The sequence below is a fragment of the Ipomoea triloba genome, chromosome 3, assembly GCF_003576645.1.
Source record: "Ipomoea triloba cultivar NCNSP0323 chromosome 3, ASM357664v1".
In the NCBI taxonomy this organism is placed as follows: domain Eukaryota; kingdom Viridiplantae; phylum Streptophyta; class Magnoliopsida; order Solanales; family Convolvulaceae; genus Ipomoea; species Ipomoea triloba.
In genome coordinates this window covers 28664808-28692691 of record NC_044918.1, presented here as the reverse complement: position 1 = coordinate 28692691, position 27884 = coordinate 28664808, and the positions used below count along the sequence as shown (strand labels likewise).

At 34.2% G+C, this 27884-nt stretch overlaps 2 protein-coding genes and 1 long non-coding RNA gene across 3 annotated transcripts; 2 read left to right on the top strand and 1 right to left on the bottom strand.

The window, feature by feature from the left end:
• Positions 1 to 4241: 4241 nt before the first annotated feature.
• On the top strand, positions 4242 to 5317 carry LOC116012732 (defensin-like protein 19). The gene is made up of 2 exons (XM_031252389.1): positions 4242 to 4355; positions 4920 to 5317. The coding sequence occupies exons 1-2, from the start codon at positions 4292 to 4294 to the stop codon at positions 5090 to 5092; spliced, it is 237 nt and encodes a 78-aa protein (XP_031108249.1). The 5' UTR covers positions 4242 to 4291; the 3' UTR covers positions 5093 to 5317.
• Positions 5318 to 12195: 6878 nt separating this feature from the next.
• LOC116012731 (defensin-like protein 1) lies at positions 12196 to 14020 on the top strand. Its single transcript, XM_031252388.1, has 2 exons — positions 12196 to 12304; positions 13809 to 14020. Exons 1-2 carry the CDS (start codon positions 12241 to 12243, stop codon positions 14018 to 14020), a joined length of 276 nt encoding a protein of 91 aa, XP_031108248.1. The 5' UTR covers positions 12196 to 12240.
• A 9542-nt stretch (positions 14021 to 23562) lies between these two features.
• Positions 23563 to 24452, bottom strand: LOC116012735. The gene is made up of 2 exons (XR_004097187.1): positions 24346 to 24452; positions 23563 to 23963 (listed from the first exon to the last, which is right to left on the bottom strand). It is a non-coding gene; the product is annotated as an uncharacterized LOC116012735 (long non-coding RNA).
• Between the last annotated feature and the right edge of the window lie 3432 nt (positions 24453 to 27884).

Genomic DNA, 27884 nt, shown 5'->3' with positions numbered 1-27884 from the left:
TTGAGTGATAACACTAAAGTCTGGGACCACTTTATGAGACCAAAGTCGTTTAGGACAAAATTGAGAAAAACCACTATAGTCGAGGACAATTTTGGGTATTAACTCTATTAGGAATTTAATTAGAGGTTGCACAATAAGAAAAACACAAAGTACAATATGTTATAGCAGATTATTACACTAACACTTTTTTAGTTCCAGTTAAGGGTCTAACATTATTAGCTCTTATTATAAGTGTAGATATAATATATATAGTATAATATAGTATATAGATAGATAGTAGATTTCGTGGTGCACCTGATTTTAACAAATTATTACTTAAATTAAATGAATTATATATAGATTGTAAACGCTTGAAAGTTTCAAATTATATTCGTAATATATTGACTTCTTCCTTTTTATTTATTTTTTTGTTTATTGTAATATTTTTGGTCGGTCTCACAACCAAGTCTGTAATAATTTCGTTGACTCGCGGTAAAGTAGTATAGCGGCCGTGTAGAATTCACACTACTTTCTTATATCCAAAAATATTATTATTATATTATAGGTGTAAATTTAGATTATATTTCTGATTTTTTTAAAATATTTTTAGTGCTAATAAATTTGTAAATTGGGTTTACAATATTGTGCATTATATTGTAACTTGACAAAATTTCAATCATTCAGTTATAATTTCGTTAATCTCTGATGAAAACTAATTAAGGAATATTTATTGCTTGTTTTATTAAATAAATTAAAACAAATATTATAACAATTTAATTAATCATACCATATTTATTAGTCATTAAATATTAATTTTATTTCAAAATTATTGAACTCAAATATTTGAATTCCTTTCGTTTTCCATTATAAATATAAATAATATGGAAATAAATAATTTATGATATTTATTAAATTGTATCTTTTTTTTTTCTTCATAATATAGGAACTTTACATGTATAACTTTGATAAGTTAAAAATAATAATTTAAATTAAGTTTATTAATAAATACTTTTTATTTTTCTTTAATAATTTCAAGAAATTTTAATAATAGGTTCAAACTGCACATTGTGTATTAAAATGACTAGTTATTCTTATAAAATTTAATTTCACATCCTTGAAATTCTTTACATACATATCAATATATATAAATATACTGATGAACGATATCAATATTTTTGAAATAGCGTCCATTTTGATGTTGTGCTATATATGAATGTCTTATTTAATCTCTTACAATATATTGGATTTATGAAATAGATTTAAAATGAAATAATATTTTAATTTTATGGAGATGAGTTATTGCACTTGAAAAGCGAATAATTATGTTTTGGAGATATTGTATTACTATTACAAGGAGTTTAATTGGTTGGAGAATTGTAAATCCTTTATTTTCTAATTCCATAAAATGATAAATTTTATCACAGCTTAGTTGGAGGAATCGAATTTTGATTTCTCAATTTTGTGAAATTGAAACTTCCAAGCCCCCTAGGATTTTAAATTCCATAATCATTAGGAAGAAAGATTGGAGCGTTAGCACAAAAATACCTTCAACTCTCATACAATAAAATAATCATGTTACTAATGCTTTAAATGATAATTTATGATTTATTATATTATTATAATTAGTGCTTGATTATAATATATTATTAGAATATTTTGTTGTCGTAGTTATTATTATTATAAAAATTATTTTATATTAGTTTATTACATTATTATTATTATTATTATAGAATTCACTTCCCGTGCGGTGCGGTGTTTCCTGTGCGGTTGTGCAATGGCTTTAGGTGCGCAATTTTCTTCTTAAGGTGCGTGATTTTTTTCTTCTTAAGGTGCGCAATTTGTATGCTTAAGGTGTGTGAGTGTTAAAGCTTAAGGTGCGTGAACCTAAAGTTTAAGGTGTGTGATTTTCCTTTTTAAGGTGCGTGATATGTATGCTTAAGGTGCGTGAGTTGTTGAAACTTAAGGTGCGTCATTTTAAAACCTTAGGTGCGTGGCTTATGTTTTTAGCTTAAGGTGCGTGGTTTGTGTACTTAAAGTATGCCGTTTTAATGCTTAAGGTGAGTATCGCACAACCGCACGGGAAGATATACCCGCATCTAAACCCTTCCCCATATATATATATATATATATATATATATATATATATATATATATATATATATATATATATATATATATAGGGTTGTACTCTGGTGCGAACTCTCGCCCAAGTAGGAAATGAGAACAGCTCCACAGCCTTCCACGTGTCCAGATCAACGAATCAGATGCAATTTTAAAAAAATGACGCGGTGGCATTTTCGTAAATAACTGAAACTTTGGTGCATCTAGTTTCACTTAAAAGTGCACCTAGTTTCACTTACAAGTGCACCTATTTTCACTTACAAATGCAAGTAATTTACCTTATTAATATTCATGCACCTATTTTCGCAAATACTTTCACTTACAAATGCAAGTAATTTACCTTATTAATATTCATGCACCTATTTTCGCAAATACTTTCACTTACAAATGCAAGTAATTTACCTTGTTAATATTCATGCACCTGGGTGCAACCTAGGTGCACCTAGTTATAACATAGGTTGCACCTAGTTATAACATTAGGTGAACTTAGTATTGATGCTCACTGTACAATTCACTTGCACCTGTAATACATTTTACTTGCATCTGCAATACATTTTACTTGCACTTGTGCAAGTAATTTATTTTGTTAACATTCATGCACCTGGTTGCAACCTATGTGCACCTAGTTATAGCAATAGGTGCACCTAGTTATAACATTAGGTGCACTTAGTATTGATGCTCATTGTACACTTTATTTGCACTTGTAATACATTTTACTTGTACGTCTGCACCTATTTTCACTTGCAGGTGCAAGTAATTTACCTTGTTAACATTTATGCACCTGGGTGCACTTATGTGCACCTAGTTATAACATGACGTGCACCTAGTTATAACGTTAGTTGCAACTACATTCCGGACACGTGGCGCGCTGTGATTCGTCCGCAGTTCTCTCCTGGGCGGCCAGTACGCACCTGAACGCAATCCCATATATATATATATATATATAATGATTTTATTGCGACCGGGTCCACTATAAACTAGGTATAGGGATACAGAATGAGGGGTAGGAAGAAAGCAACTTTATTACCCGGGCGTTAGTCCCAAAATAGTACGTATAAAACTCGAGATATTTGCCCAAAATGGCAGCCCAAAAAATACATAAACTATAGCTCTAAGGAATCGAATAGGGCCCAAAATGACGGCTCGAATAATAAATAAATAAACAAGCTAGGGAACTAATAAATAAAATAGAACTAAATATGTTACCAACATGACTCAAACCCTGACGTGCCAGCAGGAGAGAGGAGGCTCAGACCATTCAACCAAAAGGGGTTTGGTGAGCCAAGGGATGCTCCTTAAGGTGAGGAGGGAAGGGTGCCTATTTATATTGTTGAAGGATTCATAGATCGTTTACAAATGGACGACATCGGGTTGCCTTCAATATTAGTCACGTGTCACCCCACTACTTTGCTTCCAGTGCACCCCAGGCATAAGTGGAGCTTCCTACGCTTTGATACATGCACAAGATCTTGTGTGGCTTAGTGGTTAAGAACTTTTGTTGTTATGTTGAAAGTCTTGGGTTTGAACCCTCTCCTGGTTGTACTCATACATATATGTATATTATCAAATGAACGTATTTTAGAATTAAAATGATACTTTAGTGCCGTAACTTATTGTGTGTATAAAATAAAATTGGATACCGTGAGTAAAAAATAAAATTAAAATAGAGTAAATATAGACCATGGCGTACAATAAAACTGTCGTCAGTCTTGTGATACATACTCTGCCTGATTACGGTACTGGTAAATCCCTAAGGTCAGATGATTTAGAAAGTAAAAGCGTGCTCTAAGCCAATTTTCAAACATGGAAAGATAAATAAATATATGCACCGTTGTTTGCTGAGAACATGATCCATGCATAATATATATAATCTATATATTCAAACCCCAGATTTGGAGTTCTTATCTTCAGCCATATTTTAACATTATCTTGTCCCCGAAGTCTTCTTTACATTCATTTATTTTAAGTTCAATATGTTTTTATAATATGGTGTTGATTGACTAAATTTGTTCTTCTCAACTCCCCTTAGTCAAAATTTCTACACAGCCCTTTGATGTACGAACAAGTCAAGTATGCATAGTGGTATTTCCCCACTATAAATAGGTACCGTTTCTTCACTTAATTTCACCACAACTCACAATAAGCATTAATCCATTAATTGTAGACAGAAGCAATTATATACATAGGAGGCATGGCAAAGTCTTACACAACATTTGTTGCCCTCCTTCTCTGCTTCCTCCTCATTGCATCAACTGGTACGTAACCACTACAATAATGTACTCAATTTGGAAGAAATCATTTCATTTTTGATATTCTTTTCAATCACGTACTTAATATCACCAAAACACATTCACCTGATTTTAGAATGTTTTGTGAGTATGTGTATGTGTTTAATTTGTTCATGTTGCCACTTTATTTCCTTATATACTGCAATCACATTTTCGGGAAAGTCATCCGTTAAGTTGGCTATGATACCACTTGTTAAGATCATACGTTTACTAGTACGCCAAAAGTTATACCTTAACAATATAATCCCTCTGGCCACCAACTGTTGGACTTAAATACTATAGCTATAGCTCCTTAAATATTGTCACAACATTTTTGAGAGGCAGGATGCTAGACTTGGCCCTTCATCCGTCTACACCCAACAATATAATCCCTCTAGTCACCAAGTGCATGCTGGATTTAAATACCTAGCTATAGTGGCCAACAATCCCCTAACCATCAACTGGTGGACTTGACCTTTTATCGGCCTCAGCACATTATGTAATTGGATATTTAGAGATGGAATTAATTGTGTTAGAGATTTGGACATGCAGAGGTGGAAGTGGGTGAAGCTAAGGTGTGCCAGAAGCGCAGCAAGACATGGACGGGTCCGTGCATCGTTACCGGCAACTGTAGCCGGCAGTGCAAGAATATCGAAGGCGCAACATTCGGGGCGTGTCACAGGAGCGGTTTTGGATTTGCTTGCTTCTGCTATTTCAAGTGCTGATCTCATCTCATCTCATCATCGTCAGGAATATTCAATATGGTTCAACTGCTTGTTCATGAGAGTTGTGAGCCTTTTGTTGTGTCAGCTGTGGGAATAAGACTGCTAGCTACTTATTGCTTCTATCACTACAAGGAATTATAAGTAGCACAATATATATATGTAATATTTAGTTTCAGTGTTTAATTTGGTTTTTCTATACTCACTCTTTGCTGGTGTGACGGTTTACTGGTTTGACTTCAGTTCTCGTTTTATTAGTCTTAATCATATTATTATCATCTCATGTATTACTACGTTAATAATTTACAAGTATTTCAACCTTAAATTATACGACGTTTGTAATTTTACCAATATACAGATAAAACTGTAGGCAATGAGATTCGCGTATTAAAGTACTATTAAAAGAAAAATATATAGTCAAATAGGCAACTATGCAAGACATAACATTTGTGTGAGACCATCTCATCGATCCTTGTTCATAAGACGAGTCGGGTCAAGAATAAATGTAATACTTATACTGGCAAATGTAATACTAAATCATTAATAAAATGTTTATTACGTATATGGGAAAATGCAATACTTTTATATTTTGATATAAAATATAAAATGAATTACTTATAATCTAGAGACAAATTTACCCCTTTCTTTTTTAATCTAAAATTGATGTATGACCTTCTCTTTTAGCTAATACCATGTATTATCTTCGACAACTATCAACAAGAAAGCCGTTCCTGAGCAAGCAATAATCATTCTATGTCAACCTTAATCAAATATATTTTCTCACAACTCTCAAATATTTAAATTTAATATGTGTATATAACGTATTTGTCTAAATTTTGAAAAGTAAAATTTTCTGTTTGTGCACCGATCTGTTCAAAATATATATCCAGAATTGTTATGTTCAAAATAGTGATTAAATGGTGTGATCTTTATATGCAGAAATTTTGAAAGCAAATTTGAGTTGCCTAAACTTTGAATATGGATAAATTTTGAAAGCAAATTTTATTTCTAATGTTTTTTTGGATATGACCTTATGAAGTAACATTTGATGAAGTATTTGCATTAAAATTAATTACAATATGTCTAGTTCAAGAGATACGGTAGATGAGTGGTATTTGAATTTAATATGTTATATTTTTTGTGTACTTGTCATTTAATAATAATAATAATAATAATAATAATAATAATAATGGGCATTTTGGACTTTATACTACTTATTCCCTTTAAATTCCCATGTATACCAAACATTGAAATTGAAATTCCACTAATTTTATTCCCTCCAACCAAACACGAGAATTTAAACTCCCACTTTATTCCCACATTATTCTTTTCCCATGGAATTGCAATTCCTTTCCCACTTAATTCTTTCCCTCCAACCAAACGCCTTGTTAGGGAAGAGTCTAAAATATTGGAGCAGGCTTGCGGAACCACTTCCTAAAACATCTTAATTTACTTTCCTTATCATACCCGCGGGATCCATGCCTGATTCTCATCGCCTTAGGAAACTTCCTAATTCGCCTCGCTCGAGCTCTCCGCCATCTCGGCTGCTTAACTGGCCCAACCTTCTCACTCGGCTTGCCAAGGATGAGCTTTCAACTGATTTCCTCACACGCCTTCCACCATGACCTGGGCTTGGGTGCTAGTCGAGTCTGACTCCTTCTAACCGGCTTCCTTGGCTCAGTACTTAATGTAATTCTTGATATTCGAACTCAATTGCAATGAAACATCTTGATTTACTTCGCTAACCGACCGTCGACCGACCACCAACCGACCATCCTGCTCTCTTCATCTAATTTCTTCCACTCGTTCACCCCTACACGCCAGTCGATCCTCGATCAATCAGCTTACCCATCGTTCAAACCGGCCCTTCTTTGATCATCTCCTGAATCCGCCTCTGCCTCCTTACATAGTCTTAGGTCGGCCACCTTCTGCTTCCGAGAATCTAGCTTTCTATCACCCATCAATTATATTTTTCAATACCCATTTCAGAGACAAACTAAAGATTTATGAGATAATCTCACACAAGTTTTTGTCATACATAATTGGTACTACCTGCTGGATTTTCTGCGTTCACAAAGCTTCTTATTTATTACAGCAACTCACCAGACTTGTAGTAAAACAAAAAAAATATGTTATCTTGTTTTTCGGGTATGGAAAAAAAAACAAGAGCTTCAATTTGTTATATGCTCAAATCTGGCAATAATAAAAAGACAAGTATGTTGGGAAAGAATCCTCGTTCAACTATAATCCCTACCTTCCTCGTGGTTATCAAGGTCGACTTCACCAACAATACGCAAATTAAACAGATCAACATACACTTTGTTATTAAAAAAAAAAAAGCATATACTTTGTTACTAGAACCCATCGAATCTGTCATCATTTGGTTATTATTACAGATACAGACAAAAAAGAGGCGCAAAGGTATATTCATTAAATGCGCAGCAAAACGATGCATGGAGACAAACATATGTACATTAAAATTAACGATAGTATTAGTGTCATTTTAGAATGGTGGCATTCCTTCAATATAAATAGATAACATTTCCTCACTTAGTGTCTCCACAAATAACAAGCGTTATTAGTCCATTGAGCGTAAACTGCAGCAAATACATACATTGATGCAAATGGCAAAATCAAAATCTTACACAATATTTGTTGCTCTCCTTTTCTGCTTCCTCATTTCATCCACCAGTGAGTAATCGTCACAATTTATATATATATATACTTGAGTATAGGTGAGAATTTACTTAACATGAGAGTGTGTGGACAACTGCATAAGTATACACATTCTATTAGTAAATGCAGGCACACTAATTACTTTCAGACATGCTTGGATGACAGTGGAAACTGCGGGAGTAGTTAGTGTGTATTCATTTAGTAGATTATTGCGTGCGCTCACATTAAGCATGTTCTCATTTGAATGCAATTATTTATATTGAATCAAGCCAAATACCTTGTGGTCTAGTGGCACATGGTTGCACCCTACATGGGTGAGTTCAAGTCTCAGTGGAGACGATATTGGCTCAACCGGTCTTTGATTTGGTCTAGACCAATTTTGAAGTATTTATCATCTGATCTCATCCATATATATAATGTACAGGTGTTACAGATGCATGTGCTCCAGCTCCTGCTCCAATAGAGGGTTGGAGTGAAGGAGGTGAAGAAAATTTGTGCGAGAAGCTGAGTATAACGTGGTCTGGGCAGTGCTTCATTAGTGGCAACTGCAACGACCAATGTAAGAATTTAGAGGGTGCGGTATATGGGAGCTGTCACTGGAATGGCTTGGCTGGATTTTCTTGCTACTGCTATTTCAACTGCTAGCTCAGTTCATTCACATATATATAATTCCGAGAGACCCCATCCATTTCTTTCAATAAAACTGCTGCAATATTTCTATCAATTCTACGGCCTTCTTTGGCAGAAAGTAATAATATGTATAATGTATTGTATGTGTTATTGCCTAAGTCTTTGGTGGCCGGGTTGGTGGTACGTATAATATAATAATGTGTGTACTGTGTCCTCTATTTATCTTTCAACTCTACTGTTTATATTATTATTTTTATCTCATATATATATGAAATGATCTATGCATGCAGTATTTAATTTCTTCCATCTATTTTTTGTTTTTTCTGTGTTATCTTACTGAAAGATATATCATATATTTTTACAATCTGGAAATTTAATTAAAACGTTTACGACGACGTAGTATTCAAAAAATAAATAAATTTAAACGTTTACGACGGCGCATTCACTGCCTCGGCCAAATGCCTTCCTTTGATTCAAATTGCCAACGAAACGTTCACACGGTCTCACATTAAGTCATGGGTATGTATGTTGTGCCTAGTAGTGCTATTACTTTAAAATCCAAGAGAATTTTTCATATGTTGCTTGATTGAGTTCATTCAATGTTTGGTTGATTTTAACTGATCCTTTTACCAAATCAATTCAACCCAATGTATTGGATCAAGGACAGGTTGCCCATTTGATATTATCATGTTGTGCAACATTTTAACCGGAGATTTATATAGTAATGGGTACTTATAGATTCAGACATGGTTACCAGAAACTTGAATAATATTTGGAGATGAGAATAATCTTTCTAATAATATAGAGAGAGGGGGAATGAATTCTAGTGTGCCTAGAATATAGAATTCTAATAGATGCAAGTATAAGGTGAGTAGGTGAAATGTTGTTCTCTAATATTAGGAGTTACGTACGGCCCAATTATTCATGCAATTATAAGAACTCTAGATACCAAGGCAGAATATCAACAAGAAGCTAAGCATGGCGATATGAAGCATTGATCACACAATCAATGAATTGGATATTTACAAAAGAATTGATTACAAAAGTCTAATTAACCAACCCAATGACAAAAAGGGAGGGGCTCAAGCTAGGAAATCCTTAGTGGTATACAAAAGTCTAACTCAATTTCGAAATTAGACTCCTAGATGGCTTGAACTAAGGATTAGGGGTATACAAGCCAAATCTAGGCTAAAATGGAAATGCACCTAAGAACCACAATATATAAACGCCTTTTACAAGGTGCCTATCCTATGATTTGATCCTCGAGTTACCCCATTTTCAAGGTGGATCACTCTTAGTCCAAGAAGAACACTCACTAAGGCCATCCACAATAGTTAAGAGTTTGGTGTAGATTTTGAGGAGATTTTGTAAGTGTGATTAGGAAAGAGAAAATAGGGTAGAGGAAAAAAAGAAAAGAAAAAATAAAACAAAATTAAAAAACAGAAACATGGAAATACCAGGAGAAATATCTCCTTGCCTTTCGTGAGGGTAAGCATAAGGTGGGCCTTTTGGGGCTGACAAAACTTGGAAATAGCAGGAGAAATATCTCCTTGCCACATCATCTTCCCATTTGCTTCAAAATTTAAGTTGTCAAGATTGTTTCTTAATTTTTGTGCCTAAATTGGCTATTGGTCCTAAGCATGAAGCTAAGTCTCCCCAAGTCCTTGACTCTCATGGAGAACATAAAGCTTGTGCATGGCGCTCCAATCCAACTTTCATTGAATTGAATCTCCTCCTAAGCATGCTAATGAATGTGGCCAACAAACACTAACAATGAAAATCAATCAACAATACACAGTCACAAACATTAAATAGCCCTAATTAGGCAATTCTACACTCTTATGTAATTTGTCAATGAATTGAATTAGCATCTATAAAGATCAAATAATTCCTCTAGCTCATGACCTTAGAACAACTACTCACGCATATCTAAACATTGATCAGCAAATACAATGCATGCATGACTAAGAACTTGAAAAGGGAAGAAATTTCGCTTATCCTAATGAAATTAAAGTAGAATGCAAATCTTCAATTTAACAATGAATTCCTTGCTGACAAATGTTTAGATACAATCTAGATGTGATTAGGAGATGCTTAGGACGTGTGTGAGAGAGTGAGAGAGTGAGAGAGAGAGTGTGTGTGTTAGGCGCGATCTCAGATGGGAAAAACGGTCAAAATTACTGAATTTTACGCTTAAATACTATACCTTATGAAAGCTAGCTTATTGATCCACGCATATTCCGAGTTAATTGGTTCTATTATTGGTACTTTCATTAAAAGCTCGACGTCTAAGCTTGAGAGCTTTCCACATTCAAAATAATTTTAAATTTCAATAATCAAATTTCAACTTGCTCCTTGAGGCTTGAGCCAAATTATTTCAAAATAAAATATTTTAGGGTCAAATTAAATACTCCATTGACTGTCAAAGGCCTTGTGGTCAAGTGACATAATTGTGGATCTTCCAAATGAGAAGTTACAGGTTCGAACTCCTTAGTAGTGTGAGTGTTGGCTGGTTCGTTGTGCTTTAGTAAGTTGAGAAACAGCTATACTTGATGAGATTTAATTATTTTTTTTTATCATCCCATTTAAAATTTGAGAAGCAATCTGCAATCTCATCGCGAGACTTCTGCCGAAAACTATACGTGCAAAACTATATATGCTCAAGGTCCACTTCATCCTACGCGGCAATAAAAACACAAGCTAAGTACGTTGAGAAAAGAATCCTCGTTATGCTCAAGGTCCACTTCATCATACGCGGCAATAAAAACACAAGCTAAGTACGTTGAGAAAGAATCCTCGTTTAATCATAATTCATATCGTCATCATCGTTATCAAGGTCCACTTCGGCAACGTACGGCAATCAAATTAAATAGATCAGATCATCACTTATTACTAGACCCTGTCATTTGGTTTTTACGTACAAACACAGACAAATGCTACCAAAACTAATTGAGGGGTGAAATAGAATGAGTATTTTTTTTTTTTAAATTAATCAAAAGTTTCGAATTTGGGTCTTGAGAATGCAGTTATCTTAAAACTCAAGTGAGTATTTTGTCGCTCTTGAAGTCTTACTCAAATCTAACACGAATAAGAATATCGGTATGTGGTCCTAGTTGATTTGTCAATGAAACCTTTGATCAAATAAAAAATGAGTGATTCTCTTGGAGACCATTTCACGGATCTTTATTTGAAAGACCGGTCTGATCAAGATGAAAATGTAATATTTATATATAAAAAATGTAATACTAATTAGGAATAAAGTGTTTGTTACTCAAGGGGAAGTGTAATATTTTGAGGAAAAAATGTAATACTTTTAAGTTTTAAATCAAAAGGTACGTAAAACTATTACATTTTTTTTCAAAAGTATTGCGCTATCCCAAACACTTTATTTCTTATTAGTATTACATTTTCCAGCACAAGTATTATATTATATTTTCATCTTCACCCAACCCGTTTCACCCGTCTCACAAATAAAGATCCGTGCATGAAACGGCGTTTGTCATAAAATATTATACGTAGTATTAATCAACGAACACTTACAACTAGACTGTCATTTGGTTAATACATGCAGATACATCCAGACAAATAGAGACACAATATGCGCACAAATGCTAGCAAACAGATGCATGGATCGGATGACATTTCCTCAATATAAAATTAACTCTAGCATATTCCTTGTTTTTTTTTTTAACAAATATTCCTTGTTGTTCTTGCTGTCATGTTTGATTGGTAGCCATTCATTCAATATATAAATAGCCAACATTTCCTCACTTAATGTCACCATAGATAACAAGCGTTAATCCATTGAGTGTAAGCTGCAGCAAATATATATACATATACAAAAAATGGCAAAATTATCTTACACAATATTTGTTGCTCTTCTTTTCTGCTTCCTCATTACCTATACAGGTGAGTTTCCCACAATTTGCAATTTCTAATACTCAATATAATATGTAACTAAGCAATCAAGCAATAAGATATAATTTGAATTGGTGAAAAATTATTGACTAGTTTTGTGTTTAAAATATCATCTATTTGTTAATTGTTGTATATTAGGTTGAATTTACACTTGGGTTCAAAAGTAAGTTACATTGGAGTAACTAGATGCATCAAGTTTGAATCGTGTTTTGGCCAAAATTGAAGGTTAATTAACCTTTTGGACAAACACGATGTGATGAGTTCAAACTCAATGTTAAGGGTTAAGGTTGAATTAAAATGAATGTTACTTGTCAAAATTGGAAAACGAGTTCTAACAGTAAGCATATTCTCACTTTCTTGTTATTTTGTGTAATTACATATTCATAGAAATTTTTGGCAAGTTTTTTGTTCATGGGTTGAATTTTCCTTGATTTAATTACCATGATCTTCTTATCTAATGAATGTTAAACTATCTCCCACTTCCTTATCTAACTAGTTAACAACATTGTATATCCTAATACACTATAAAGAAATAATGCATATATGCAATGAGGGAAGGAAGATGAAAAATCATCTTTTGTCTTATTCTTGCTTTGTGTCTATAACACTTAATATTAATTTAGGTGGTGTTTGGTTAGGGAGTTTTGCACTTTATAATGGGTTTTGATATTTATTATCATATTTGTTTGTCTATTTTTTTGTTATTCTACTATTCAAATCAAATCTTTTAGTAATTACAAGACCCATTACCATTTTAATCCCCTACTTTAGAATAACGGAATCATAAATAAAGGAGAGAAAATGAAAAATAAAATTAAAAAGTCATTTTGGCCCTGTTTGGTAACATAGTTTATCCGTCAATTTTGACTTATTTAACCACTATTAACTATTTGACTTGGTTAAATAACCAATATGAGTGTTTGATTAATTAACTCTTTGCAACATTTTATTGCTTCAAAAAGCTACTCAAAGCAGCATTTTTTATAAACTTTTTGATAAAGTCATTTTACATGTAATCAGTTCTCACCTAACAGCTAGTTACCAAACAATTTTCTACAATCAGCTAATGCTATCAACTAATCAAACTCACTAACTCAATCAGCTATCAGCTAACAACTATTTACCAAACACCACATTGTCCATGTATTAAATATAAAATATATATATATATATATATATATATATATATATATATATATATATATAATCAGGTGCGAATTAGCCTTAACCTGCAAATCTGCGAACTATTGAAGGATTGCACCGCAACGACTCTCAAACATGCTAGAGGACCTTTGTAGTGCAATCATATCCAGTGCAGTGCAAGAGTACGGTGTAATTCTTCAATTGTTCGCAAGTTCACACGTTAAAGTCAGTTTACTTACACTTAATTATGAACATATTGTGTGTGTTTGCATTATATATGTTTTTTTTTTATTTTTATTAATCATTTATTATAATTCAAATTTTTATTTACTTGAATCGACTGGTGCAATAGGTGTTGCAGCAAGAGTTTCAGCGCCAGCACCAATAGAGAGTGAAGGGGGCGAAGAAAGTCTATGCGAAAGGCTGAGTGGAACGTGGTCTGGTCAGTGCATCGTTACCGGCAACTGTGACAACCAATGTAGAAATTTTGAGGGCGCCGTATTCGGGGCATGTCACTGGAATGGCTTTGCTGGATATTCTTGCTTCTGCTATTTCAACTGTTAACTAACAAGGCATTGTTCTTGGTGTATGTACGTCTATCTTGGTGTTCGGTTCTGTCAGATATATTTAATATAAATATATCTATATTAATTGAGAGGAAGAGCAAGAAATTCGAAGGAATAGAAATAAGAGAGGAAATGTAATTAGGAATGGGAATTCTTTTCTTCGGTTTTCAGAATACACAAATCACAAGTGATAGACTCCCTATTTATACTTAAGCAAAGGAATAAACAATTCTAATGTTGATAACATGCTGCAGGCATTATTACATTATTTATAACTATAATATTACCACTAACTTATTGCTTAGCCCATTATACCATTATCTATAATTATAATAATACCACTCATTTAATGCTTAACCATTCATCCTGCCATCCATACTTTAGTGCACCACTACCAAACATAATTATTCATGCACTGATGCCACTTAATCAGTAATGCTAATTCCACTGCCGAAAGCAACTCCAATAAGCTGCACTCATTCTGCCATTTGGTTTAATTAATAACATTGCCTCCCTTAAACCAAATTGGATAAATTCGTCATCCCAATTTCCTTCTTCAATTTGAGAAATGTCTCTGTCTTCAATGGTTTTGTAAAGATATCAGCAACTTGGCATTCACTTGCACAGTACTCAATGTTGATTTGTTTTTCAGCAACCAACTCCCTGATCTTGTGATACTTGATATCAATGTGTTTGCTGCGACCATGAAAAACAGGATTTTTGGACAACGAAATGGCAGACTTGTTGTCACAAAAAATTGTTGTAGGTGCTTCCTACTTTTGTTGCAAAAACTCCAAAATTCTTCTGAGCCAAATTGCTTGAGTAGCACAGTTTGCTGCTGCAATGTATTCTGCTTCTGCGGTTGAAAGTGCTACAATCTGCTGCTTCTTTGAAGACCAAGAAAATATAGCAGAACCAAGATAGAAGGCATATCCCGATGTGCTTTTTCTTGTCTCAACATCTCCAGCCCAATCACTGTCTGTATATCCAACAAGTTTCACTGCATCATTAGTAGAGTAAAAAAATTCCATCATTACTCGTACCTTTGACATATCTCAGAATTCGCTTTGCTGCAACCCAATGTGATTCTTTTGGTTCCTCCATGAATCTGCTGAGTATTCCAACTCCAAAAGAAATATCTGGCCTAGTAGCTACCAAATATCTCAAACTCCCAATTAAACTTTTATAAGTTGTAACATTCACATTCTTACCACACTCATCTTTGGACATCTTCAACTTTTCAGCTACTGGAGTTGAAACTGGTTTGGAGTTTTCCATTTTGATTTTTCTCAAAATATTAGCAGCATATTTCTTCTGTGAAATAAAGATTCCACCATTCATCTGAACAACTTCAAGACCAAGAAAGTAACACATAACGCCCATATCAGTCATTTCAAATTTCTTAATGAGTGCCTCCCTGAATTCTGAGATTAGTTTCAAATTGTTTCCAGTAAAAATCAAATCATCAACATACAGACAGATTATAACAATATCTCCAGAATCTGTGTATTTGACATATAGGGTATGCTCATAAGGACATCTCATAAAACCATTCTCAACAAAATAAGAATCAATGCAACCATACCATGCTCTGGGTGCCTGTTTTAAACCATACAAAGCTTTTCTCAACTTGTAAACCTTATTTTCTTCCCCTTTCTTCACATACCCTGCAGGTTGCTCAACATATATTTCCTCTTCAAGAAAACCATTCAAAAAGGCAGACTTGACATCCATTTGAAACAATTTCCAATCATTTTGAGCAGCAAGAGAAATAAGCATTCGCACAATATCAAGTCTACTTACTGGAGCAAAAACCTCAAAATAATCAATACCTGGTTTTTGTTTGTAACCCTTTGCTACCAACCGTGCCTTAAAACGGTCAACCTCACCATTTGACTTGTATTTGGTTTTATAAACCCACTTTACTCCAATTGACTTCTTTTCGGGAGGTAATTCTGTTAACTCCCAAGTACCATTCTTTTCAATGGCACAAATCTCCTCATCTATTGCTTTAAGCCAATGAGTTTCTGTAGCAGCCTCCTTAAATGATATAGGGTCACAATCTGCAAAGAGAGCAAACTGAACAATCTCTTCACCAGTCAAGTCATTATCATTACCCAAAACATAATCTTCCAAACGAGCTGGTAAGTGACGCTCGCGTTGAGATCTCCGAACTGATGACTCTGGCTGTAAAGAAGATTGAACATTATCTGAAACCAATTGCTCATTATCAGGAATAATGGGAACAACAACTGACCTTTCTTCTTCAGTTGACCAATCCCATGCACCATATTCATCAAAAATGACATCACGACTTATAACAACCTTTTGAGTTTCAGGATTATACAATTTATAAGCCTTTGAAATGTCACTATAACCAATAAAAATACACTTCTCACCTTTATCGTCCAACTTCTTTCTCAACTGATCTGGCACATGTGCATATGCCAAACATCCAAAAACCTTGAGATGTCTGATAGAGGGTTTATTCCCACTCCAAGCTTCCTCAGGTGTCTTATCACGAACACTTTTAGTTGGACACCTGTTCAACACATGAACAGCACAAGCAACAGCTTCTGCCCAAAAAGGTTTAGGCAGATTTTTAGATTTCATCATGCATCTCACCATGTCCATGATAGACCTATTCTTCCTCTCAGCCACTCCGTTTTGTTGTGGAGTGTACCTAGCTGTCATTTGATGCTGAATACCATTTTTCTTTAAAAATTCATCACATGCAATATATTCTGTACCTCTATCAGTTCTCAAAATTTTAATCTTATAACCACTTTGTTTTTCAACAAAAACCTTAAATTGTTGAAAAACATCACATGCATCTGACTTCTGTTTCAGAAAATAAACCCATGTTTTTCTACTGAAATCATCAATGAAGGTAACAAAATACTTACAACCTCCATTTGAAGGAACTTCCAATGAACACAGATCTGAGTGAACAATCTCCAACTGCTTTGTTGCTCTTTTAGACTTGCCTACAGGAAAAGGTTCTCTATGCTTCTTCCCAATCAAACAACTCTCACAAATTTTGTCAGGAACATTAATAATCGGTAAATCGGAAACAAGTTTCTTTCTTGCTAAATAATTTAATCCGGAGAAATGAAAATGCCCAAACCGCATATGCCACAACCAATTATCATCACGGATTTCAGAATTAAAGCAAGTAAGAAGTGCATGGTTGATTTTTAAAGGAAATAGTCGATTTTGAGACATATTTACCTTTGCAATCAAAACTCCCTTGGCATCAACAATGGTACAACACCCTCCAGTGATATTTATTTTATATCCCTTTTCTGACAACTGTCCCATACTCAACAAATTTTGGTGTAATGCAGGAACATAGAAAACATCGGATATAAAATTGTGAGTACCATCCTTCAATTGAATAGAGATTTTACCTTTTCCCAAAATTGGCACTTTTGACTTATTTCCAAATGTCACCTCAGATCGTATTGATTCATCCAACTCTGAAAACAATTCTTTCTTCCCACACATATGGTTACTACATCCAGTATCCAAGAACCATATGTTTTCATCTGCAGACAAACTGTTACTGACCAAAAATAAGGTTTCAGATTCAGTAGAACTCTCACCAGATTTTTCAGCAACATTTGCTTGATTTTCATGACCATCCTCTTTATACCAGCAATCTGCAATTTTGTGTCCATATTTGCCGCAATTGTAGCAATTAAATGGAAATTTACCTTGCTTGGTATTATTACCTCCACCTCTTCCTTGATTGAAGTTACCTCGTCCCCTTCCTTGATTTGAGTTACCACGTCCTCTTCCTCTGAATCCTCCTCTACTTCTTCCACGACCTCTACCAGCTCCTCCACCTCTTTGATTAGAGCTAGTCATATTAAAGGTGACTTGGCTCTTCAAAGCTTCTTCTGCTAGTGGTTCTGATTTTGACGCAATCCTTTCAATATGACTTTCGATCATACCTTTTAACTCGGCAATTGACAAGTCATCGGTATCGTGTGACTCTGTTATTGAAGCCACCACATGGTCATACTTCATCGGCATCGTTCGTAGAACTTTTTCAACCACTGCACCATCCTCAAGTGTGTCTCCGTATAACCTCATCTTATTTACAAGATCAATAAGACGAGAGAAATACATATCTACCGTTTCTGTAGAGGCCATCTCACAACGATCATACAACCTTCTCAACGTCTGCAGCTTAGACTTCTGTGACCGGTCAACTCCTTTGTTTGACACCTTCAAGATGTCCCAAGCTTGTTTTGCTGTTTCAGCACGAGCTAGCTGCCCAAAAATGGAGTAATGGACACCTTGATGAATTTGTCCCAATGCCAATTGATCTCGCCGTACAGCAGCTGCATCAGCTCCTTCTAGTAGACCGGGATCAACATAGCTCCAAAGATTTTGAGCTTTCAAATGTGTGGTCATCATAATTTTCCAATAATTGTAATCGAGTTTCCCATCTAATTTAGGACCCGACCATACAATATTGAAATTATTGGCCATATTTCACTAGAAAAAATATCTCAGGGTTGGAAGGTTGATAGGCTCTGATACCAAATGTCAGATATATTTAATATAAATATATCTATATTAATTGAGAGGAAGAGCAAGAAATTCGAAGGAATAGAAATAAGAGAGGAAATGTAATTAGGAATGGGAATTCTTTTCTTCGGTTTTCAGAATACACAAATCACAAGTGATAGACTCCCTATTTATACTTAAGCAAAGGAATAAACAATTCTAATGTTGATAACATGCTGCAGGCATTATTACATTATTTATAACTATAATATTACCACTAACTTATTGCTTAGCCCATTATACCATTATCTATAATTATAATAATACCACTCATTTAATGCTTAACCATTCATCCTGCCATCCATACTTTAGTGTACCACTACCAAACATAATTATTCATGCACCGATGCCACTTAATCAGTAATGCTAATTCCACTGCCGAAAGCAACTCCAATAAGCTGCACTCATTCTGCCATTTGGTTTAATTAATAACAGGTTCTCATTTTCTTTTTCCTTTTTCTTATACCCAAAGTCTATGGACTGGTATCTTATGTATGTATTGTGTTATCTACTTATCTTTCAAGTGTTAATCCTATGTATGCAATCATCTACCGAGAACTTCTTTTTTCTTTCCATCTTTTCTCATGTTAACTAGTATGGTCCGTTTATTAACCCAAACTTTTTTCTATCTTATGTTTTTTTTTTTAATTTTTCTGTTTTCATTCTCTGTTTTTCCTTCTCTGGTAGAAAATTTGTTTATTAACACTTTTATTTTCAAATTTTTTTAAAGATTAACGCTGTAAAATTAACACAAGTATCATTTCGAATAATTTTTAAACCTTATATTTAAAATATTATAAAATATATTTGATTTAAATAGAATAACTATAATTTTTAATTTTAAGTCCAATATATGTATGATTTTTATTTTTGATATCTGAACCAAATTTATATATGTATATAACATAACTAAAAATATATTTGAACCAATACACTTTTTTTTTTTTTTGAAAATGAAAAGCTTATATTAAAGCATCAAAGCAAATGCGAAATACAAGAGGGCGGATAAAGATCTCAAACCCCAAGGACAGAAGAAAAACCCGTCGCCCGTGCAAGCACATGAGCTACATGATTTGCTGACCTCTTGACATGGCGAACAACAACGTTCCCAATGTCACTAGCAATTAAACGACATTGCTTAATAATGAGACCCACATAAGAAAAGTCACTACTAACAGAATTGAAATTAGTGCAAAAATTTAAACAGTCAGATTCAATAATAACATTATTTAGCCCGCGACTCTTGATCCATGTTAGAGCCTCCTTGACTGCCATGGTTTCAGCTAGATATGGGCCCCGAGGGCAACCAATACCCTTTTAAGTTCACCTAAAATTTAGTTTAGATAATATTAATATTTTGTTGAGCTAATATTTAAAATATTTTTGGATATATTCATTTGAATGACATGTATATAAATATATACCGAGTAATTTTTACTTTGAATTCTAATATAGTAATATATGTGAAATTTTAATATCAGATATCTGAACCAAACTTGTATTACTATATAACATAACTAAAAATATCTGACCCAATAATCAATTGAGTTGTAAAAATTTGAGCATCTAAAATCTATCCCATAACACTTTTCCTCGGACTTGTAAAATTTTGAGGGTCTAAAAGTCTATCCTATAACACTTCCCTTAGACTTGTTGAGCATAAATAATATATAAACATAAATGTGTCGTCCAACTATCAGCTTAGTCTTTTAGTTGAGATGGAGTACATGCTTCAATTTGGTATCAGAGTCATGGCAAAGATCATGGATTTGAGTCTCTACGCCACCCGATAAAAAGAAAAGACTAAAGTCCACGCGTTGCTTATGTGAGACTCTGAAACTCAATGTTTATTCAGAGTTTACACAGGTATTTAAATACATACAAGGCCACAAAAAGAGGAGCAGTTACATCTACTCCTCAAGACTAGGCAAACAAATAAATAATAAATATAAATAATAAAGACTAATTCTTAATAGCTTAGAGCCCATCAAAATAGCTTAGCTTAAAATTCAACATGATCCACCTATTTTTGAGGAGAAAAATAGTTGAGAATCGGAGTCAATAAATCTTTGTATTCAATGTGAGAATGGAATTTTAAGCATGTATGTGAAACATTTGGAGTGGTCTCGAGAATTACATTTTACATTACTAGGACTTTTAGAAAAAGAAGTCATCCTCACAATAGAAATCATTTTCAAAAAAGTCTAAGATGAGACTTCATATTGTCCAAGAATTTATATTACAAGGCAAGTCAATGCGCAAGTTATCCATGTCTCCAATATTTGCAGCAGGTAGCTCAACCAAGGATCGGAGTATCATTTACATGTGGCTATGCTCATGAAAGATAACACATACATATTATTATACAACCAAAAACTTTGGCTATTGAAAAAAGGATGGAAACACTTGTTATTAATTATTTTATTTTCTCGCCAAAAAGTACAATTGATTGTAATACAATTAGGCAGCAGACAATTCATTAATTGTAATACAATGCAATATAATTATTAGGTATACGCAGCATGCAGTATTATTATATTCATAGTTTGAGGGATTATTGTTATTATTGCACGCAGATCATCATGAGTGACATTGTATTGACGCATATATATATATAATCAGCAATTGAAATAGCAGAAGCAAGCCATTCCAAAGTCATGCCAGTGACATGAGCCGGAAACCGCGCCTTCAATAGTCCGGCAACGGAGATCACACTCGCCACCATCACACCAACCGGTGGCCGTTTTGCTTAGCGTCCCGCACACATTTTCTTCACCCCACTTTACTCTCTATAAACAAACAGAACAACATTAAATTATATTGTATGTATTAACTACAAAGTTAGAGCAGAAGTATATATAGTACGTACAAAATCAAATTTACAAACCATATATATATATATATATATAATGCCACGATTACTCACCGGTAGGTGTGGCTATGAGGAAGCAGAAAAGAAAAGCAACAAATATGGTGTAGGATTTTGCCATTTCTGATGTATACGTATGTATTTGCAATAATAGGCTACACTCAATGTTGAGATTAAGCCTGGAAGGAGTGATGTGTATTTATACTGAGGGAATGTGAGTATGCAAACATGACGACACTAATGCTAGCCAGTAGGGAGCGTTAATCTTAATGTACTTTGTATCCATCACTTTGCTACCATTTGTCTCTACCTGTCTGCATTTGGATTCATTCGTTTGTCCAATGTCAGGTAATTTTGGCAGTTAATTTCTGTTTTTATTGCATGCCAACTTTGGTGAGCATAGGTTTCCTCACCTCATATATTTCAACACCTCTTTTTAGCAAATTCAAATTATTTGTTGTTTGGGGATTTTGAGCAACCTCATTAGGTTTTTGTAATCAACCTGGTGCGTGTTTATTCATCAGGGCTTGGGTCTTTCTTGTTTCTAATGCTATCAATTAAATTATCTTATGAGGTTTCTTTGATAATTAGTTGGAAAGAAAATATATAACTATAGACGTCTCGTAATTATCAACAAATTTAGGAATTGAAGGATTAATCAGTGGTTGGGCAGTTGTTCGAATCACTATAACCAAGTCTATTTCTGCAATCATTAGAGCTATCTTTGCAACTGTGATCGATTTATTGTTTGAACCATTGTGGAAATAAATCTGTTGCTAGAAGCTTCTATTCGTTGAAGTTTTATCACTTGCATCTTGTATTTATTGTAAGTTTATATTTTAATCTTTGTATTTCAATTCAAATTAGCCCCCATAATTTGTTCTAGAGAAGTAAACCAAAAATTCCCAATAAATATGATCCCTATTCACTATTATACTGTTTTCCTCGGGGTAGGCCCAAATTTGCAAGACATTCAAGGCCACCTACTCTCCAAAAATTCCAATATCATCTCTCAAATTCACCTTCTCTCCAACACTTTTAAGACATCTAGCACCTTTATGAATGAAGCTGACAACCCAAGAGGCCTAGAGGGCCACCTTGGAACAACGAGCTGAGTTTTAACAGTAAGCATATTCTCATTTTCTTGTTATTTTGTGTAATTACATATGCATAGATATTTTTGGCAGTTATTTTTTTTAATGTGAAGTTTCTTGTTCATGGGTTGAATTTTCCTTGATTTAATTACCAATATCTTCTTATTCAATGGATGTTAAACTATCTCACACTTCCTTATCTAACTAATTAACAACATTGTATATTATCCTAATACACTATATTGTAAAGAAATAATGCATGCTATGAGGGAAACAAGATGAAAAATCATCTTTTGTCTTATTCTTATTTTGTGTCTATAACACTTAATATTGAATTTAGGTGGTGCTTGGCGGGGAGTTTTGTACCTTAGTATTGGTTTAATTTGATAGTTATTATCATATTTGTTTGTCTACTTTTAATTTTTTTTTTTTGGATCGAACTTTTAATTTGTTATTCTACAAGTTGTTAAGGAAACTGGAGATCTTGATATTCCACCAATTATTGAGCAGCCAATAAATCCAATTGCGAATAAACCATTATACGATGATGTTCCACAAGCTCTACTGATTTTTGAGGAGCAAATGGATCATATTATCACCACAATTAATGGTTGAGGAGTCAATAAATGTTTGTATTCAATCGATTGTTGAGGAGTCAATAGAAATTACAAAGATTGTGACAATTTCTAACAAAAGTTTTGAGCAAAAGAATGAGAATGAAATTTAAGCATGTATGTCAAACTTTTGGAGTGGTCTGGAGAATTACATTATTTTACCTTACTAGGTTGGAAAACGAAGTCACCATCAAAATAGAAATCATTTTCAAAAAAGTTTAAAATGAGGCTTCATGTTGTCCAAGAATTATATTTATAATACAAGGCAAGTCAATGTGCAAGTTGAAATAAGTAATAAGATTAATACTTGAAAGATAACACATACATGCATATTATACAACGTAACCAACTCAATCGCCAAAAACTTTGGGTATTGAAAAAAAGATGGACACACTTTGAGGGATTATTATATTATTTTATTTTTTTCTGCAAAGTACAATTCATTGTAATACAATAATTAGGCAGCAGAGAATTGATTGTAATACAATGTAATTGGGTAGGCAGCATGCAGTATTATTCGGTCATACTTTGAGGGATTATTATTGTTATTATTGCAGATGAGATGATGATGAGTGACATTATATTGACGCATGCATATATAGATCAGAAGTGGTGATCAGCAATTGAAATAGCAGAAGCAAGCCATTCCAAAGTCATGCCAGTGACATGAGCCGGAAACGGCGCCTTCAATAGTCCGGCAACGGAGATCACACTCGCCACCATCACACCAACCGGGGTACGTTTTGCTTAGCGTTCCGCACACCTTTTCTTCACCTACTTTACTCTCTATAAACATACATAACAACATTATATTACTATATATATTGTATGTATCTATTAACTACAAAGTTAGTTAGAGCGCAACACAAGTATATACAGTACTTACAAAATCAAACTCACAAACTGTGTGTATATATATATATATATAGGGTAATGTTTCAATTAAAACCGCTTCTTTGATCCGGTGAGAACCAGCTGCGAACTTGCACATAGTGTACGTACTCTACATAGATGTACACAATCTCGTATTGCACAATGCACACAATTGGAATAGTTTGTGTGCATTTATGTAGACGATTGTGTGCGTACGTTCATTTTGGTTTACACATTCTCACAACAGGAGAGATTCTCATTTGATCATTATATATATAATGCCATGATTACTCACCGGTGGGTGTCGCTATGAGGAAGCAGAAAAGAAAAGCAACAAATATGGTGTAGGATTTTGCCATTTCTGTATACGAATTTGCAATAATAATAATGTTGTTATGTAATTTGTAGGTAGTGAGATTAAGCGTGGAAGGAGTGGTGTGTATTTATATTGAGGGAATGTGAGTAGGTACGTATGCAAACATGACGACAGCGAGTAGCGAGCGTTAATCTTAATGTTCTTTGTATCCATCACTTTGCCACCATTTGTCCACATAATATTGTCCCTACGTACGTGTCTGCATTAAGATTCATTCGGCTGCCCAATGTCTGCTAATTTTGGCACTTAATTTCTGTATTTATTGCCATCTTTGGTGAGCATAGGATTCCTCACCTCATCTTTCTGTTGTTGGGGATTTAGAGCAACTAACCTCATTAGTTCTACATTTTGTTAGGTTTTTGCAGTGACACTTAGAGAAGAGAAAGAAGAGGGAGGATGAAAAAAAAAAAAAACAAACAAACAAAAATTTGACAACAGCAACAAAATGGCGCGCGGATGTGCGTCAAACGTGCAGGAAAGGCGGCAAATTTTCTCCATTTCTCTCAGCTACAAGTCACAAAGAACTTGTAAAAACCCCATCCCCACATCAGAAACAAATCTTCAAATTTTTTTTGTAAAAATCTCTCAAAAAACTTCAAATGTTATTTTACATATGTTTTCTTATATACTTGCAATTATTGAATTGGTGTTTATAGCATGTTTCGTGGGCACGGTTCGTGAATTATAGCAATAGATCAAACTTTATCTCAAAACTCACCGTGGTTAACAACATTGCAAACTCATTGATAATTTATTTTCAAAACTCCTGTTGGGTTGTGCCTATCGAGGTAGCCCCAAATCCCAAAGACCCAAATTTTCAAGACATTCAAGCTAAGGCCACTTACTTTCTAAGAATTCCAAGGCTAAAATCCCAATATCAACTCTCAAGATCTCTTCTCTCCAATACTTAAGGAATCCAATATGAGCCTTTGTAGACATATAGCCCTGAAGTTGATAATGTCTCACAAGGAGACAAGATCTAGAGATAATGAAGCTGACAACCCACAAGAAGATAAAGCAGTCAAAATGGGTTGGTGGGGCAAGGTGATCGATTTGGCTCGCTATTTGGCAAGCCTAGGTTTTGCTGGCCCACACCACCCAACCCCTAGCTCATTGGCTAGGTGGGTACCCCCCACAAGGAGCAACGAGGGAAGTTGACAACCAACAAGGAGACAAGGCTCAGAAAGCTACCACTTACCAGGGAGGGAAGCTGACAACCCACAATAAGAAAATGCCTAGAAAGCCATCAAGAAAGGAAGTAGACAAACCAATGTTAGACATGTATGCCCTAGGAGCCAACATTTATTATTTTGGGCATTGATTTCTTATTAAATAAATATAATAATTAAATATTTTATTTATTTTATTTTGGCTTAATTAATATTCGATAGTATTCCGTACAATCTTTTTTTTTTTTTGAAAGGTCGTACAATCTTCTTAATTCTTCATTCTTAAAGAGTTAAGAATATGAGTGACGAATAATTAGTAAATGAAGTATTGTAAAAATGTTCCTAGTCATAGGAATTCTAATTGGGCATTAGAATTCCGATAAGACTAGCACATTGTCTTTCTTATGGTGAGTCTCATGTCATTCTATATGAGATACAGAGAGTGGACATGTGGAAGATTGTTAGAGAACAAGTCATTGAACAATGACTGACTACAACGTACCGCATGATGTTTACCTTCGTGTCATCGATATGTTGTATGTTACAAGTATGCAATAATCCTTTGACTTGAGACGACATGGTTGTCTCGTACATATGGTGGACTGTACTAGTTTTTGCAAGTATGCGCATTTTGTTCCTTATCAGACTATAAGTGTACTTGGTGGCTTAGTTCAGTATTGTACAGAGACATATGTGTGCTCAATAGAGAATCCACCGCCTAACAAGGATGTTTTAGTCTATTCAATAATCATACAATGAGATTCTCTACCCAAGGTATAATGAAGTTGGACTTCAGGTTAAGAATATTGAATAGGCATATTGACTAGGTTTATGGGTTTGACCAAGTTTGATCATGACCTTTACCTGGTTCAGAACAAGTGTTGTGTGAAAGGAATGTTGCATGATATTTGTAACGGAAAGGTGCATTATAATATATTTATATATATTCATTGTGAACTAGGTATTCATGACATACTACTAGGTGCTACTCATGACTTACGATTTATTTAATAATGAGTTATTAAATATTACTCATTGCTAGTTTAACTATGAACTTAGAAAGTTACACCTTAATGGTTCGTGGTAATGCTAAGAACTTTAAAAGAAATCGATAAAGAGTTATCGATATTGAATTACTACATTAATATTTGATTAATGAATTAATTCAATATTTGGTAGTTTTGGGCTTTTAAAGGCTAGCACATTTTGGCCCAAACTAGGCTATATACATAAGCCTTACCCTTTTCTTAAAGCAGTGAAGTGGAGAAGAGATTTGTCAGAAAAAAATTTCTCATAAAATCTCAGGGAGTTCTCGCGTGCCCGGCTGGTATATGGACTAGAGGCCGTACAATGGGCCTTAAGCTAAACTTTAGGTTCTATCCCAAACAAAATGAGGAAAATCTTTAGGTAGAATTAAACTTTCTTGAATAAAGAAGGGACGCAACTCATCGAAGGGTAGCTAATTAAATACCAAAGGATTATAAAGGAATAACATGACACTCGAGCTAGGGTGCACTGATTTCAAGTGGATGATCAAGTATTGAAGCAAAAGGAGGCTTGCAAACCCTTGGAAGGTGGAAAACTAGCTAAATATTGGGAATGTCATTACTGAGTCACAATGGTAATAAGCAAAGGGATGTATAACATAGGAAAAAAATTCTATCGAAGGCCATAGAGACAGTAGGGAATGCACATTATTTATAGAAATTCTTTCAATGAAGTTTGGAGGTGTTGGGGGAGAATTAGTTAGTATCCACACAAATAAGGCATCAAGTACAAATTAAAATTAAAAATGAAGCAGTAAAAAAAAACTAGTTTCTTGCAGGGACATGGTGGCTGGGTGCAAAGTTCCAAGATTAATTTTTGGTGAGCTAAAGGACTAAAGAAGTAATTAAACCGGGTAACATGAAATTTGGGGTCAAAGTAAAAGAAAATAGAAATTTTGGATGCATTGTTAAAACGCAAATAGGAGGGTGAGACGTGGGGCAATGGGTAGGCGATTGAAGTGAAGAGGCGGTTCGGCCAAACCGTCCTTCGCATTTGATGCATCTAAAATGTGGCTCACGTGTCTGGCAGAGATGATTGAGGGCCAATGTCCATTCATTTATCATGATTCAATGCATTCTTACAATATAAATAGGAGGCATGCTTTGTACAAACAACATCATCACTTCTCATCGAGTATTAGACTTCACTTGTCTTCTTCTTCTTCTTTTTTTTTTTTCTGTCTTGCCTAATTTGTTTAGAAGTTGTAGTAATCACATTGGATTTGAACTTGTACCTTGGGCT